The sequence below is a fragment of the Orcinus orca genome, chromosome 1, assembly GCF_937001465.1.
Source record: "Orcinus orca chromosome 1, mOrcOrc1.1, whole genome shotgun sequence".
NCBI classification, from domain to species: Eukaryota; Metazoa; Chordata; class Mammalia; order Artiodactyla; family Delphinidae; genus Orcinus; species Orcinus orca.
Window position 1 is genome coordinate 179,088,514 of NC_064559.1, and position 14,599 is coordinate 179,103,112.

General features: G+C 54.9%; 1 protein-coding gene across 3 annotated transcripts in view; it reads left to right on the forward strand.

The window, feature by feature from the left end:
- HIVEP3 (HIVEP zinc finger 3) overlaps nucleotides 1–14,599 on the forward strand; it is a 500,469-nt gene that overhangs the window by 441,973 nt on the left and 43,897 nt on the right. For all 3 annotated transcript variants that reach the window (XM_033421978.2, XM_012531907.3, XM_004266717.4), the window contains 2 exons: nucleotides 474–6,075; nucleotides 9,899–10,044. In XM_033421978.2, coding sequence (XP_033277869.2) covers nucleotides 1,006–6,075; nucleotides 9,899–10,044 — 5,216 coding nt within the window. In that variant the 5' untranslated portion in view covers nucleotides 474–1,005. The remainder of the gene's footprint in view (nucleotides 1–473; nucleotides 6,076–9,898; nucleotides 10,045–14,599) is intronic.

Below are 14,599 nucleotides of genomic sequence, written 5' to 3' on the forward strand. Positions count from 1 at the left end.
GGACCGGCCGGGGTTCCTCCTACGGCATCCACATCCATTTCCATGTTGGACCCCACCACAGCCCAAGATGCAGTTGAGGCAGGAATTGCTGTTATCCCATTTCATAGATGAGGCAACTGAGGCTTAGGGAGCTGAAACCCACTTGGAGTCACTCTCTGAGCAGAGACCGGAGCCCAAGCCTCCCATCGCTAGGTGCCCTGAGGTTCCCAGAGCCCACCCTGCCTCCTGCTCCCAGCGCTCCACACAGCCACCGTCCTCAGAACCACAGTGGGCATCCCTGGGAATGCAGACAAGGGAGGCACCAGCAGTGCTTCGACGCACAGAGCCTGGAGCTCTGGGTTCAGGTCGGGTCTCCCTGGTTAACCTGTAGGGATCTCACCAGGTCGGAGCTGCCCGAGCTGTGGATGAGTCGCAGTAACTCTCTCTTCTCTTCTCTTCTCTTCTATTTCTGTGTGTGTGCTCTTGTCAAGTAGAAGAGCGTGAATTCCCCTCCGCGGCCGTTCATCTCCAACACGGGACAAAAGGGGAGAAGAGGCGGGACGGAGCTGCCCGCGGCGTCCAGCGTGGCTTCTCTCGTGCGGGGACCAGGGATGCCTGGGCCATGCACACAGCCGTCTCCAGCCGTCAACGGTTCACATAGCACACAGGGGACTTGTGGGGGGCCACTTGCCACTGCCAACTGAAACAATACAATGGCAACACTGACATCCTTCATGACGTTTCCACGACAGACATTCAGGCAGAAAGTGCTGGCGCGTTTTCTGTCTGCAAAGTAGAGGGCCATGCCTCACTGACGTGAATAGACTGGGCCCTGATGACCTGCTCTGAGTCCACTAGCACCCAGTGACACTTGCAAAAAAAACTCCCAAAACCATCTTGGGTTTGGCTTCCACAGCTCTTGACCAATGTGGCCCAAGCCAGACGTCTCCTTGGGACTCTTGGATTATTCGTGAATGCGGCCTGCCCCGACCTTCCCTGAATAGCATCTGAAGTCCCGTGGAGGTCATGGATCCTGAACAAAGTGTCAAGGGCACCAAGAAGGCTGAGGGAAGTCCCCGGAAGCGGCTGACCAAAGGAGAGGCCATTCAGACCAGTGTCTCATCCAGCGCCCCGTACCCAGGCAGCAGCACCGCTGCCACCCAAGAGGGCCCCTTCCAAGAGCTCCTAGCCCCACAGCCCTTCCCAGGCCCCTCATCAGTTCTTAGGGAAGGCTCTCAGGAGAAAGCAGGCCAGCCACAGAATCCCCCCAAGAGGTCCTCCATCGAAGCCTCGGTCCACATCTCGCAGATTCCGCAGCACCCTCTGACACCAGCATTCATGTCGCCTGGCAAACCCGAGCATCTCCTGGAGGGGTCCACGTGGCAGCTGGTTGACCCCATGAGACCCGGACCCTCAGGCTCTTTCGTGAGCCCTGGGCTCCATCCTCAGAGCCAGCTCCTCCCTTCCCATGCTTCCATCATTCCTCCCGAGGACCTGCCTGGCATCCCCAAAGTCTTTGTGCCCCGTCCCTCGCAGGTCTCCTTGAAGCCCACAGAAGAGGCACACAAGAAGGAGAGGAAACCACAGAAACCAGGCAAGTACATATGCCAATACTGCAGCCGCCCCTGTGCCAAGCCCAGCGTGCTCCAGAAACACATCCGCTCGCACACGGGTGAGAGGCCCTACCCCTGTGGCCCCTGCGGCTTCTCCTTCAAGACCAAGAGTAACCTCTACAAGCACAGGAAGTCCCATGCCCACCGCATCAAAGCCGGCCTGGCCTCGGGAATGGGCGGAGAGATGTACCCCCCAGGGCTGGAGATGGAGAGGATCCCTGGGGAAGAGTTTGAGGAACCCACTGAGGGGGAAAGCACAGATTCGGAAGAGGAAACCGGCGGCACGTCCACTCACCCCGCAGAGCTGTCGCCGAGGCCCAAGCACCCCCTCCTGTCCAGCGGTTTGTACAGCTCTGGGAGCCAGGGTTCCAGCCACGAACGCTGTTCCTTGTCCCAGTCCAGCTCAGCCCCGTCGCTCGAGGACCCTGCTCCCTTCGCAGAGGCCTCATCCGAACACCCCCTGAGCCATAAACCCGAAGACACCCACACGATAAAGCAGAAGCTGGCCCTCCGCTTGAGCGAGAGGAAGAAGGTGATCGACGAGCAGGCGTTCCTGAGCCCGGGCAGCAAAGGGAGCACTGAATCTGGGTATTTCTCACGCTCCGAGAGCGCCGAGCAGCAGGTCAGCCCCCCAAACACCAACGCCAGGTCCTACGCCGAGATCATCTTCGGCAAGTGTGGGCGGATCGGGCAGCGGACCGCCATGCTGACGGCCACCTCCACCCAGCCCCTCCTGCCCCTGCCCACCGAAGACAAGCCCAGCCTGGTGCCTCTGTCTGTGCCCCGGACGCAGGTGATCGAGCACATCACCAAGCTCATCACCATCAACGAGGCCGTGGTGGACACCAGCGAGATAGACAGCGTGAAGCCCAGGAGGAGCTCCCTGTCACGGCGGAGCAGCATGGAGTCGCCCAAGTCCAGCCTCTACCGGGAGCCCCTGTCCTCCCACAGCGAGAAAACGAAGCCCGAACAATCACTGCTGAGCCTCCAGCACCCGCCCAGCACCACCCCCCCTGTGCCTCTGCTGAGAAGCCACTCAATGCCTTCTGCCACCTGCACCCTCAGTACCCCCCCACACACCTTCCGAGGCAGCTACTCCTTCGACGACCACGTCGCCGACTCGGAAGCCCTGAGCCGCAGCAGTCAACTGTTTACCTCCCACCCCCGGATGCTCAAGCGTCAGCCGGCCATCGAACTACCTTTGGGCGGGGAGTACAGTTCCGAGGAGGCGGGGCCGAGCAGCAAAGAGGCAGCCTCCAAACCCGCAGATGAACCGGAACCCAGGGAAAGCGACCTCCCCAAAAAGACCAAGAAGGGTTTGAAAACGAAAGGGGTGATCTATGAATGTAACATATGTGGTGCTCGGTACAAGAAAAGGGACAACTACGAAGCGCATAAAAAGTACTACTGCTCGGAGCTTCAGATGGCAAAGCCCGTCACCGCAGGTGCGCACGCGTCTCCGGAAGCCGAAAAGAGCCAGGCGGAGCACGAGCCCTGGTCCCAGATGATGCATTACAAACTGGGGACCACCTTGGAGCTCACTCCACTGAGGAAGAGGAGGAAAGAGAAGAGCCTCGGGGACGAGGAGGAGCCACCCGCCTTTGAGTCCACAGAGAGTCAGTTCAGCAGCCCCGGGCCATCGGAGGCTGCTCGGAACCTTCCCTTGGAATCCGCCAAGTCACCAGCAGAGCCGAGTAAGTCAGTGCCCTCCCTGGAGGGATCCGCCAGCTTCCAGCCAAGGACTCCCAAGCCAGGGTCCAGTTCAGAATCAGGGAAGGAGAGGAGAACCACGTCCAAAGAAATTTCTGTCATCCAGCACACCAGCTCCTTTGAGAAATCCGACTCTCTGGAGCAGCCCAGTGGCTTGGAAGGGGAAGACAGGTCTGCGGCCCCGTTCTCATCGCCCCCACCCGCCCCGCATGGACGCTCGGCTCACTCCCTGCAGCCCAGGTTGGTCCGTCAGCCCAACATTCAGATTCCCGAGATCCTGGTGACCGAGGAGCCCAACCGTCCAGACACAGAGCCGGAGCCGCCCCCTAAGGAGCCCGAGAAGACGGAGGAGTTCCAGTGGCCCCAGCGCAGCCAGACACTTGCCCAGCTCCCAGCAGAGAAGCTGCCACCCAAGAAGAAGAGACTGCGCCTGGCGGAGATGGCCCAGTCATCCGGGGAGTCCAGCTTCGAGTCCTCCATGCCTCTGTCTCGCAGCCCGAGCCAGGAGAGCGGTGTCTCTCTGAGCGGGTCCAGCCGCTCCGCCTCCTTCGAGAGGGATGACCACGGAAAAGCCGAGGCTGCCGGGCCCTCGTCCGACACACGCTCCAAACCCTTGGGCACCCACATGCTAACTGTCCCCAGCCACCACCCGCACACCCGCGAGATGCGGAGGTCAGCCTCAGAGCAGAGCCCCAATGTTTCCCACTCCACCCATATGACCGAGACACGCAGCAAATCCTTCGACTACGGCAGCTTGTCCTTGACAGGCCCTTCTGCACCAGCCCCAGCAGCTCCAGCGGCCCCAGCAGCCTCAGCAGCCCCAGCAGAGAGAAGGAAATGCTTTTTGGTGAGACAGGCCTCTCTGAGCAGGCCTCCCGAAACCGAGCCAGAGGCCACCCACAAGGGAAGACAGGAGAGTGAGGAACCAAAGCCCTCATCCAGTAAATCTTCGGCCAAAAGCCCATTGCCCCCGATTTCCTCTGCAGCCACCTCACACAGCGGGCACCCGGGAGGCAAGAGCCAGGCGCAGGACAGACCCCCGCTGGGGGCCACGCCACCCTACACAGAAGCACTGCAGGTGTTCCCCCACCCCATTGCTCAGCTCCCCTTGCAGGAGAAGCCGTACCTGCCCCCGCCCGTCTCCCTTTTCTCCTTCCAGCACCTCCTACAGCATGAGCCAGGGCAGTCTTCAGAGTTCTTCTCCACCCAGGCCATGTCCAGCCTGCTCTCCACACCGTACTCCATGCCCCCGCTTCCTCCCTCCTTATTTCAAGCCCCCCCACTTCCTCTCCAACCGACTGTTCTGCACCCAGGCCAACTCCACCTCCCCCAGCTCATGCCTCACCCAGCCAACATCCCCTTCCGGCAGCCCCCTTCGTTTCTCCCCATGCCTTACCCTGCCTCCTCAGCACTTTCTTCTGGGTTTTTCCTGCCTCTGCAATCCCAGTTCGCCCTTCAGCTCCCTGGTGATGTGGAAAGCCATGTACCCCAGGTCAAAACCAGCCTGGCCACACTGGCAACAGGAACCCCTGGCCTCTCCCCCAGCACAGAGTACAGCGGTGACATCCAGCTGCCCCCCGTGGCTCTGCCGTCCAGCTGCTCAGCACCCACGTCAGCCCCTCCGCTGGCCCTGCCTGCCTGTCCAGACACCATGGTGTCTCTGGTTGTGCCTGTCCGCATCCAGACCAACATGCCATCCTATGGGAGCGCCATGTACACCACTCTTTCCCAGATCCTGGTCACCCAGTCCCAGGGCAGCTCAGCAACTGTGGCTCTTCCCAAGTTTGAGGAGCCCTCATGCAAGGGGACGACTGTGTGTGGGGCAGATGTGTACGAGGTTGGGCCCAGACCGGCTGGGGTAAGTGAAGAGCAAAGCAGAGGTTTCCCAACTCCATACCTGAGAGTGCCTGTGACATTACCTGAAAGAAAAGGCACTTCCCTGTCATCAGAGAGTGTCTTGAGCCTGGAGGGGAGTTCATCAACAGTGGGGGGAAGCAAACGTGTCCTTTCACCAGCTGGCAGCCTTGAACTTACCATGGAAACCCAGCAGCAAAAAAGAGTAAAGGAAGAGGAGGCTTCCAAGGCAGATGAAAAACTCGAGCTGGTGAAACCGTGCAGTGTGGTGCTTAGCAGCACCGAGGATAGCAGGAGACTAGAGAAGTCCCACTTGGGCAGCCAGGGCCAGGGCAGGAGGGAAGTAGAGACACTGTCCAGCCTGTCCTCAGATCCATCCGACCCAAAGGAAATTCCTCCCCTTCCTCAGCCCTCATTGCCCCGTGTGACAACCCCGGGCTCAGAGGCTATGAAGGAATATGCCCAGCCGTCTGGTAAACCTCACCGAAGAGGGTTGCTCCCACTGAGTGTGAAGAAAGAAGATTCCAAGGAACAACCTGAGCTCCCTCCACGGGCACCTCTCAGCTCACAGCCTCTGTCAGAAACGTCCCCCAGGCCAGCCAAGTTGCAAGAAGGTACGGACTCAAAGAAGGTACTGCAGTTCCCCAGCCTCCACACGACCACTAATGTCAGTTGGTGCTATTTAAACTACATTAAGCCAAATCACATCCAGCATGCAGATAGGAGGTCCTCTGTTTACGCTGGTTGGTGCATAAGTTTGTACAACCCCAACCTTCCGGGGGTTTCCACTAAAGCTGCTTTGTCCCTCCTGAGGTCTAAGCAGAAGGTGAGCAAAGAGACATACACCATGGCCACAGCTCCACATCCTGAGATGGGAAGGCTTGTGCCATCCAGCTCCCGCAAGCCCCGCATGACAGAGGTGAGTTCAGCCTTGTTTTTCTTCTCCCCACTGATTTTAAAAGTCTTTGGTGAGCTTTTAAAGCCACATTCTCCTCAAGTTCCATTTGCAAAATGAGAGCCAACTGAGTGGGCAGATTTCCTCTCTATCAGCTGTGACTGATCACCTTATTTATTGGGTTTCTTTGTCAGTGTCCCTCATATCATTGGACTAGATACATTTCAATAAAGTGAGCTTTAAAGTGATCCACTTTCCCATTAGCTTCTATTGAAAAATCAAAGACACAATCTCAGCCAAAAGACAGATGGAAAACTGCCACTCCAACATACATTTCTCCCTTATCTGGTTAGTCTTTTCCTATTCTTCACATCTACTATTTCTGTTCTCTGATGCCACTTGAAATCTTCCCATTGTCAGAGAGTCTAGAATTGGACGCAAATGACTCCTGAAATATTCCTTCTTTCTTTTCTGTGAGTAGGAGAGCAAATAGAGCTTGGCTGCAGTATCCCTCTTTACCAGTAGGTGGCAATGTCACAGCTTGACTCGTCTATGCTGGTGGTAGCGCACAGCCCCGACCAAGGGCTCATGTTTACTCAATTGCCTCTGACTTGAGGCTGCATCAGGAGGCATAAAATGAACTGATCCCTGCAAGTTCAGGAAGATTGACATTTGATAATTCCAAGTTTGCTTCAGACCAGTGACACCTCCATATCCTGACAAGGCCAGCATAAGGATTTAGGCCATGATGTGCTATGCTGACTTGATATTTGTGGAATAACAATTGGTCTTATTGGTTGAGTAGCCTCACTGTGCCAGGCATTGCTCTGTGCCCTTGAATCCAGTTGATACTCATCTCTACCTGTGAGGTAGCAGTATCATCTTCATTCTGTAGATGAGGGAACTGAGGGTCAGAGGGTGAGAGAGGTCCAGGTCACAGGGCAAATATTTGGCAAACCCAGAATTTGAACCCAAACCTGTCTGACTCCAGAGAGTCTATTTTTCTTCTTTCAGTTATTTGAGGAAAGAAAACCTTAAAAGTGACTGCAAGTTTAGAGATGTTCATTAGTGTGTCTTCAGATTCTTTGACCAAATAAGTCCCCTAAATTCCTATTGTAGATAAATGGACAAAACCATGTTCGATAACTTCTCCTATATTTGTATCCTGCTCTTTCATTGAGTGACTTTTGTGCATTGAATTTGTCCTTAGCTCTACTGGATATTCTTCACCAAACTGTTTCCCAAATTTATTCTCTAAATATCCTTGTCAGTCTACAGACATCCTTAAATGAGGTTTCCACTTTCGCCATAAACATCATGACTGATTTTCTCTCCAGTGTCTCTTACTGGCTATGGCTACTCCCAAGAAGCTGTTTTAATTGTATTCACACTTAGAACTTATAGTGCACTTACTATGTACCAGGTACTGTGCTCAGTGTTACTTTTATCCTCACAACCAACCTTGACAGGGTTCTATATCACTATGTGTTTGATAAAGAGACAAAAGCCTAAAGAAGTCAGGTAACTTGCACAAGGCCCCACAGACAGGAAATATCCTGGATTCAAAACTAGATCTCACTCCAAAGTTCTTCTGGATGCTCAGGACTGCCCCTCTGTTTTAATGATTGAACACTGAAAGGTGGTTTAAGAAAAACAAAGAGTTAACTTGGCTTAACTGGGTTTGGCAAGCATTTGTTCAAAATGCTGCTTTCCTAAAATGAGCTGAACCGTGCACACTTTTTCCTGGAATATTCCATTTGATTCACTGGCATGTTTCCTACCAGAAGCTCACCAGTCTGGTCCGTTAATGTAACTGCATGGCCCACTGATGGATGCCTTTCTATAATTACACCTCTTTCTGGTCTCTGCTTGCATATCTCCAGTGACTGGGTGCTCAGAACCTCTTAGTACAACCCCGCCCATCTTGGGACAGTGCTTTAAGAAAGGTCCCTATTATACTGAGCTGACATTTGTCATCCCATAGCTTCCATTCCCTGATAGGCCCTTTGGGCTATATCAGCATTTCAAAGCTCTTCCTAACCATCTTTGTGCAGGTCTAGGCCACCCAATCAGGTTTGAGTTTGGTCACATACATTTTTTTTCAATTTTAAGCCCTGGAGAAACCCAAGCTTATACAAGAGTTCACTCTGCAGCCACATTTCATCCCCCAGGTTTCTCCTTCCTTTTTCTCTTTGGGGATCATTTTGACAACCACATGCACTATTGCGAAGAAATTAAGAGCAAGGGCTTCAGTGCCAAGTTGCCCGAATTTGAATCCCACTATCTCACTTACTGATTGACCTTGGGCCAATTACTTAACCTCTCTGCACCTTGGTTTCCTCATCTATAAAATAGAGACAATAATAATTCTTGGCTCATAAGACTGTAGAGGTAATTAAATGAGTTAAAATATGCAAAGTGTGTTTAGAACAGTGGTTGGCACATTGGCACTTGATCATCATTATCTGCAGTTATTCACATTATTATCATTAAAAGCTAAAGTGGATCCCTGCTCAATTCCAACAGTGTTTCCTGGTAGAGTGGCTCCTGCCACCAAAACCAGCCTCCTCTAGCTTGGCCCTGACATCACAGCTGGTTGTGAGACAGAAGTCATTCATCAGCCTGGGGGAGGCCTCTTTGTCCTTCCAAGGATGGCCCAGATGGCAGACTGAGATGGAAGTGAAAACAGCAATGCTCTGGAAATCCCTGGGTATTGCATAAAATCACCTGCCTTCTGCCAAAGCAGCAGTCCGTAGCCTCACTTGGTTTCCACTCCCCATCTCCAATTCTGAAGAGATTTTTTTGGGGGGGGGTCACTGAGTCATAGAAGTTGACCCTGGAATGAATCTCCAAGATGGTCTAATCCCCTCAGACTCTGAGACCCAGAGAGGTGAAGTAATTCACCCAAGGGTGGCTCAGCATGCAGTGGCCTATGTGGGGCTAGAACTCAGATTCCCTGATTCCCAACCAGCTACCTTTCTGCTCAGCCCCAGCCCATCCTTGTAGGGGCAGGTGTGGTGATTGGCACAGGGACTTCTGTCCTTAGATTGTCCCAGCACCAGGAGACAGGGTCGCTCCTCCTGTGGGCTGTCATCAGTGCAGTTCCTCGTGACCTTAATGACAGTGGCATGAAGTAGGATAAGAATCTCACTGCTGGCTCCAGCCCCCAGCCCAGCATCGCTGCTCCCTATTAAAGGGTGCACCCACCCCTGCCACCATCAGAGGATCTGGGGGACATGTTATCCAGCCAGCTCTCACCACCGAGGCCCTTATCTCTTGAAGAGAAAGCTTCCCTGAGATGCACACCTGCCAGGCCCATCAGTGGGGTGGCACACAGCTTCTCTGTGTCCGGCTCGGGGGTGGGGGGTTGGGGGGGTGCTATTGGTCAGGGCCTTCAGGAGACCTGCGTTCTGCTCCCAGCAATGCCCTTAACTTGCTGTGTGACCTTGACTTTCTCATCTATAAAAGAGAATTGGGCTGGTTAATCTCCAAAGGTGGGGACTTCATTTGTGCATTCAGCATTCCTCAAATGCCTTCTCTGAGGCTGGTGTGACCGAGGGGACCAAGATGAGGACCTGTCCCCAGAAGCCCCTAGACTAGTGTGAAAAAGAGCAAACGCAGCTCTCATGGGAAGGCCTGGTCTTCCCCTGAAAAAGACCTGGTCAGGGTCCCAGTTCTGACTTCACCTCTCTGAGGATCCGTTTCCCTCCTTCTGTAAAGTGGGGCTAAGAGCACCTCTTCACTGGGTAGAGGGAGGATGAAGTGTAGGTGTGCGATGCCATCGAAGGCATCATTCCATGACCACCCGTTAACCAGCCATGATTTTGTCGTTCCTGCGGGGGGCCAGGTTCGCCTCCCTTCGCTGGTTCCCCCGGAAGGCCAGAAAGAGATAGCTAGAGTGGAGAAGGAAGAGGAGAAGCGAGGGAAGCCGGAGGAGGACGCTCCTGCCTCCAAGAGAGGGGAGCCGGCGAGGATCAAAATCTTCGAAGGAGGGTAAGAATCACCTTTGGTTTGCAATGTCTGCTTCCCATGCAGTAAGAACTCGCGCCCGCCCGAGGGCTGGGGGTGGTGTCATCTGCGTTCAGAGGTGGTGAGCATCTCAACGGGCAGGGCTGTGCCCACAGGAGCCCTGGGCTTCCGGCCTTCCAGGAGGTGACATCTTTGTGCGACTCGCTGACCACCTCTGTTAAGGAATGCGGGCTCCTTGCTTGGGGGTGGGGTATGCCAGGTATGTGCTGGGGACTGGAGCCGCCTGGGTCTTCCCCCAGCCCCTCTTTCCTCACATGCTGCCTGGGTTCCTAGACCCCGCATTGGGATTGATAGTGATTCTCCCAGGTCCTGTCCGGACTGCTGTTAACCTTGGTGTGTGTTCCCCAGAAGTCACCTCTGTCCTCTAAGCAGCCACCGTGACAGGCCTGGTGTCCCACAGGGGGACTCGGGCTCTGCTGACAAGGCTGTTTACAGGGCTGATAGCGCACTGCACCTACCAGCTGTGTACACCGGTCTCTGTTCTGGCTGGCTGGAGTCCAGGATTCATTGGTTGGTAAACATTTAGAATAATACCCCTGGTTTTTCACCGTTGGTTCTTTGTCTTTGTAAACCTCATGATAGAAACATCTCAGAACTCTCAACTGTGGGGCTCCCCGGGCTCCAGCAGGCTGCCTGGTTTCAGACCTGCTTTGTAGAAGTGTTGTGCAAGCTGTGTTCTTTGTGACCACGTGTGTGCTTCTCGGGACGTGGGTGTCTGTACGCAGGTCCCGTGGTGTCTGTCTCAGGGTCCTGTGTCTGTGTCCCCAGTGTGATCAATGCAGCCCTCGTCCTACCCAGTCCTGAGGGATAACAGCACGGAGGAGAACCTACCTCCAAAGGAGGATGGTCCCCTTGAGCCCCAGCCAACACGGAACGTTATGGTACCTACAGTCCTCCAGCACCTGCAGGTGCCTAACTCACAAGGTCAAAGTGGGAGGTGCTGGATTCCTCTGTAGCGCTGGGAGAGCAGACACTACCCAGCTCCCCAAGGCCACCAGTGGGCATCCTCCGGTGGCACTGACCCGCAGGGCCTCTCAGGAGAGGGAGTGTTTGGAAACTGAACTTGGGGGTTTGGGTTGTCATAGTGACAGGGAGGGGGTCAGGGAGGGCAGACATCCTGCAGTGGCAGGGACACGACGCCCGGGGAGAGAAATATCCTTTTCAGAGTTCCAGTAACTGCTCCACTGAAACACTAGACCAGAGATTTTTCGAAATATTTGCCCTCTTTCCATCTGGGGACTGACGGGTATCCTCTTCTGCTACTTGGTTAGAGCGCCCCCGTGTGTCTCTGTGTTCTCACATCATTGGGGTCCTCCAAAGGCCACATGAGACTTCCTCCTGGGATGGGTGCGTCGGTCACAGCCTTCTCCCAGCAGTTTCAAGGACCATCTGTGGGGCCCCAGGGGGTGGCTGAGTGTTAGCGGCCATGAAGGAGGGGGTGTGCTTCTGCCCTGACAGGCAACGGTCCCCAGACTGGAGATCTGGTGCCAGGCGGCTCCCTGCTGCCCTCATTCCCCCCCGGGAAGCCTGAGCCCCGAAAGGGCAGTTGTCAGGAGCCTCTCCCCACCGCCGTTAGTTCACAGCTTCAGCCACCAGAGTCTCTGCCACACGGTCTCCCTTCAGCTGAAAGGTGAAGGCCACACCTGAGTCCCCTTCTCCTCTTCCTACAGCCTAGGCAGTGGTCCTCACTGTAACCTACCCCCACCGTCCCACCCAGGTCATCCTTTAATCCTACCCGCTCTGTTCAGAATCTCCCTCTCTTCCCAGGTCCAGCATCCCTGCCCCCGAGCAGCTCTCCCACTTAGCTGTTCCACTCAGACCATCCCCTCCCCTCTCCAGCTCTGCTTCCCGTCTGTAAAAGGGGATCATGACATACTTTGTGGGTGGTCGGGGGATCCTGTTGCCGCCCCGGGTAAAGGCTGCAGTTCATGGTGCTGACAAAGGGCATCGGAGCATTTTTTCACTATTGTGTGCGTCGCTTTTATCCCCTCCAGGATGACCTCACCCTATCTGTCAGCTGCGAAGAACGTCACCCTCACTGCCTCTACCTGTCACATCTGATTTGAGCACTTTGGTGGGGGGGTTATGTAATGCCATCGGTCAGGTCATCTTCTCCTGCAGCCCCGCTGTCCCATCTGGGCCCCTGCTGTACCTCCCACCCTCCCTTCTGGTGACCCCTCAACATTTACAGCTCTCTTGGGGCTGGTGTCACCCCCAGGAGGATTGGCAAATCTGGGCATGAGAGTGTGGGTTGCCACAGAACTGGGGGCACCTCTGGCATTTCATGGACAGGGCTGGGTATGTGACCATCCGATCACCAACCACAGAACCACTTGTCCCACCCAAAATGCCAAGGGTGCCCCCACCCAGAAACACTGACTAGAACCTTCAGGCACACCCACCTGAGGTCACCAGGGCTTTGCCTTAGGCCCATTCCTTCCTCTCTCCCTTCCTCCCTTCCTCCCTCCCTTTTTTTCTTTCTTTCTTTTGTGTATTTTTTTAACACAGCAAGTATTTGTACTTCACTCCAGTACCTATTTGACGAGGGTCTGCAATGGGGTTCTGTTCCTGGGAGTCACTCAGAGATCCAGGCCAGCCAAGGCCTCGAGAGTAAGATGGGACAGTGGTGCCTTGTGCACTGACTCTTCAGGCTTCCACCCAGAAGCTTCTGCTCCCATCTCATCTTCCAGGGCAAACTGCAGGCCTCACCCAGCTCCCTGAGAGTAGGGAAGCACAGCCCTGCCATGCACAGGGGAGGACCAGGGCTCTTTGGTAGATAGCACTGACTACACCAGAGGATTTACCGTACATCTGCAACTTGTTGTTTCTACTCAGTGATGTTCTGAGATGTAGTCAGGTTGATCCATATAGATCTAATTCATGGCCATGAGTCAAGAGACCAGACAGCAAGAGTAGATGCTGGATGAGTCCAGCAGGCAGGAGTCTTCTCATCACTAGTCTCCTTACTGTTCCTCTTGATCTCCAGCCCAGCAGTTGATCAATCACTCAGTCCCTCCAGGAGGAGCTATTTATTCAGTGCCTTATGGGTGCTCTGTGCCAGAAGATGCCCAGAGCCGAGGGGGTAAACTGGGGTTCTCCTCTCGAGGAGCCTGGTTCAGGTGCAGCACAAGGCCCGGTGCTGAGGTGTGGGCCCCCAATACTGAGATGCTCACAGCGGGCAAGGACTCCCGAGGCTGGAGTAGCCAGAGCTGGCTTCCTGGAGGGGGAGGGCTAGGCCTGGAGGGTTCGTGAGCCTGGGACAGGCAGAGAGGAAAGGTGGGTCGGTCGTCAGTCTGGGTATGATGGTGACTCACGCACCTGGTCAGTCGGACTGGTTTCTTCTGGCCATGGGTGGTCTCCCTGGTCGCCGTCATCCACCTCCTTGGCTTCAGACCTCACTGTGCCAAGGACACTAAATCTGAGTGTCCAGCTGGGACCTCGCTCCTGAACTATAGACCATTGCTTCTGATGCCTCACAGGCACCTCTGCCTGGGAGACTAGGGCACCTCGAACTCAGCATGAGTTGGACCAAGCCCTCCAGTTGCCACCAACGACATCTCCTTCCACATCCAGAGCCCAGATGATGTGCCCAGCCCTTCACACTCAAAACCTTAGTGTCATCTTGGACACCTTCTTCTCCCCCAACCCTCCCCCTTCCAATTAGTCCCCAAAGTCTGGTGTCCACACCAAGTGGTCCATGACTCAGAGGTGGTCTCTCTGCACTCCCTGTACCACGGCTCTTACCCCCTTTCTCCAGGCCCCCATGTTGGTGCTATTGGGTGTCCTTGATCATGGTTCTGCCTGTGTCACACCTCTGCTCCAGGGCCTTCTGTGGCCGCCTTACCTGCCGGATCCAGTTGAAACTCAGGCTGGTCTTCCCGGCCCCACAGCCTCACTCACCCCTGTTGTGCTTCACCTTCTGTGCCTGCTGGCTCTGCCCATTGCCAAATCCTAGCCACCTCCAAAGGGCAGTACTCAGCGCTCTCCTCCGATTAACCTCTCAGATCCCTCCATACTCCCTAGTTCTCCGCGTTACTTCTGGAATAACAGTGGTACTGAAATCCATTCCTGTCTCCCCTGCAAGTCCCCTCTTGCCTTGGGTCCTAGGGCCATGCTTTGTCCACGCTATGCATCCGTTCCTATTTACCACATTGATTTCCGGCACACAGCCCGTGCCCTGCATTCCCCATCCCTTCCACACCCGAACACAGTCTGCATCTTCCAGGCAGCCTCCAGGAGTGCCCATCAAGAGCATGTTGACTTTCTCACCCAGCATCCCTGCATTTGCCTCGGTTGTTTTAGAAGGGCTCCTTTGTTACGAGAATGTTGACTTTACACCTACAAGGTTATATGGTTCATTGAGGGTAATGCCTGTGTTGTCCTAACTCAAGTTCACTTGTTGCAAGGAAAGCTGAGAGCTCAGCCCAAAGGGCTGGTGTGGAAGAAGAGGCTAGAATTGATAGGAACTACCTGGATGCCAAAAGTGCTCATCCAGGCCCAGCTGGGGGGGTGAGCGGGG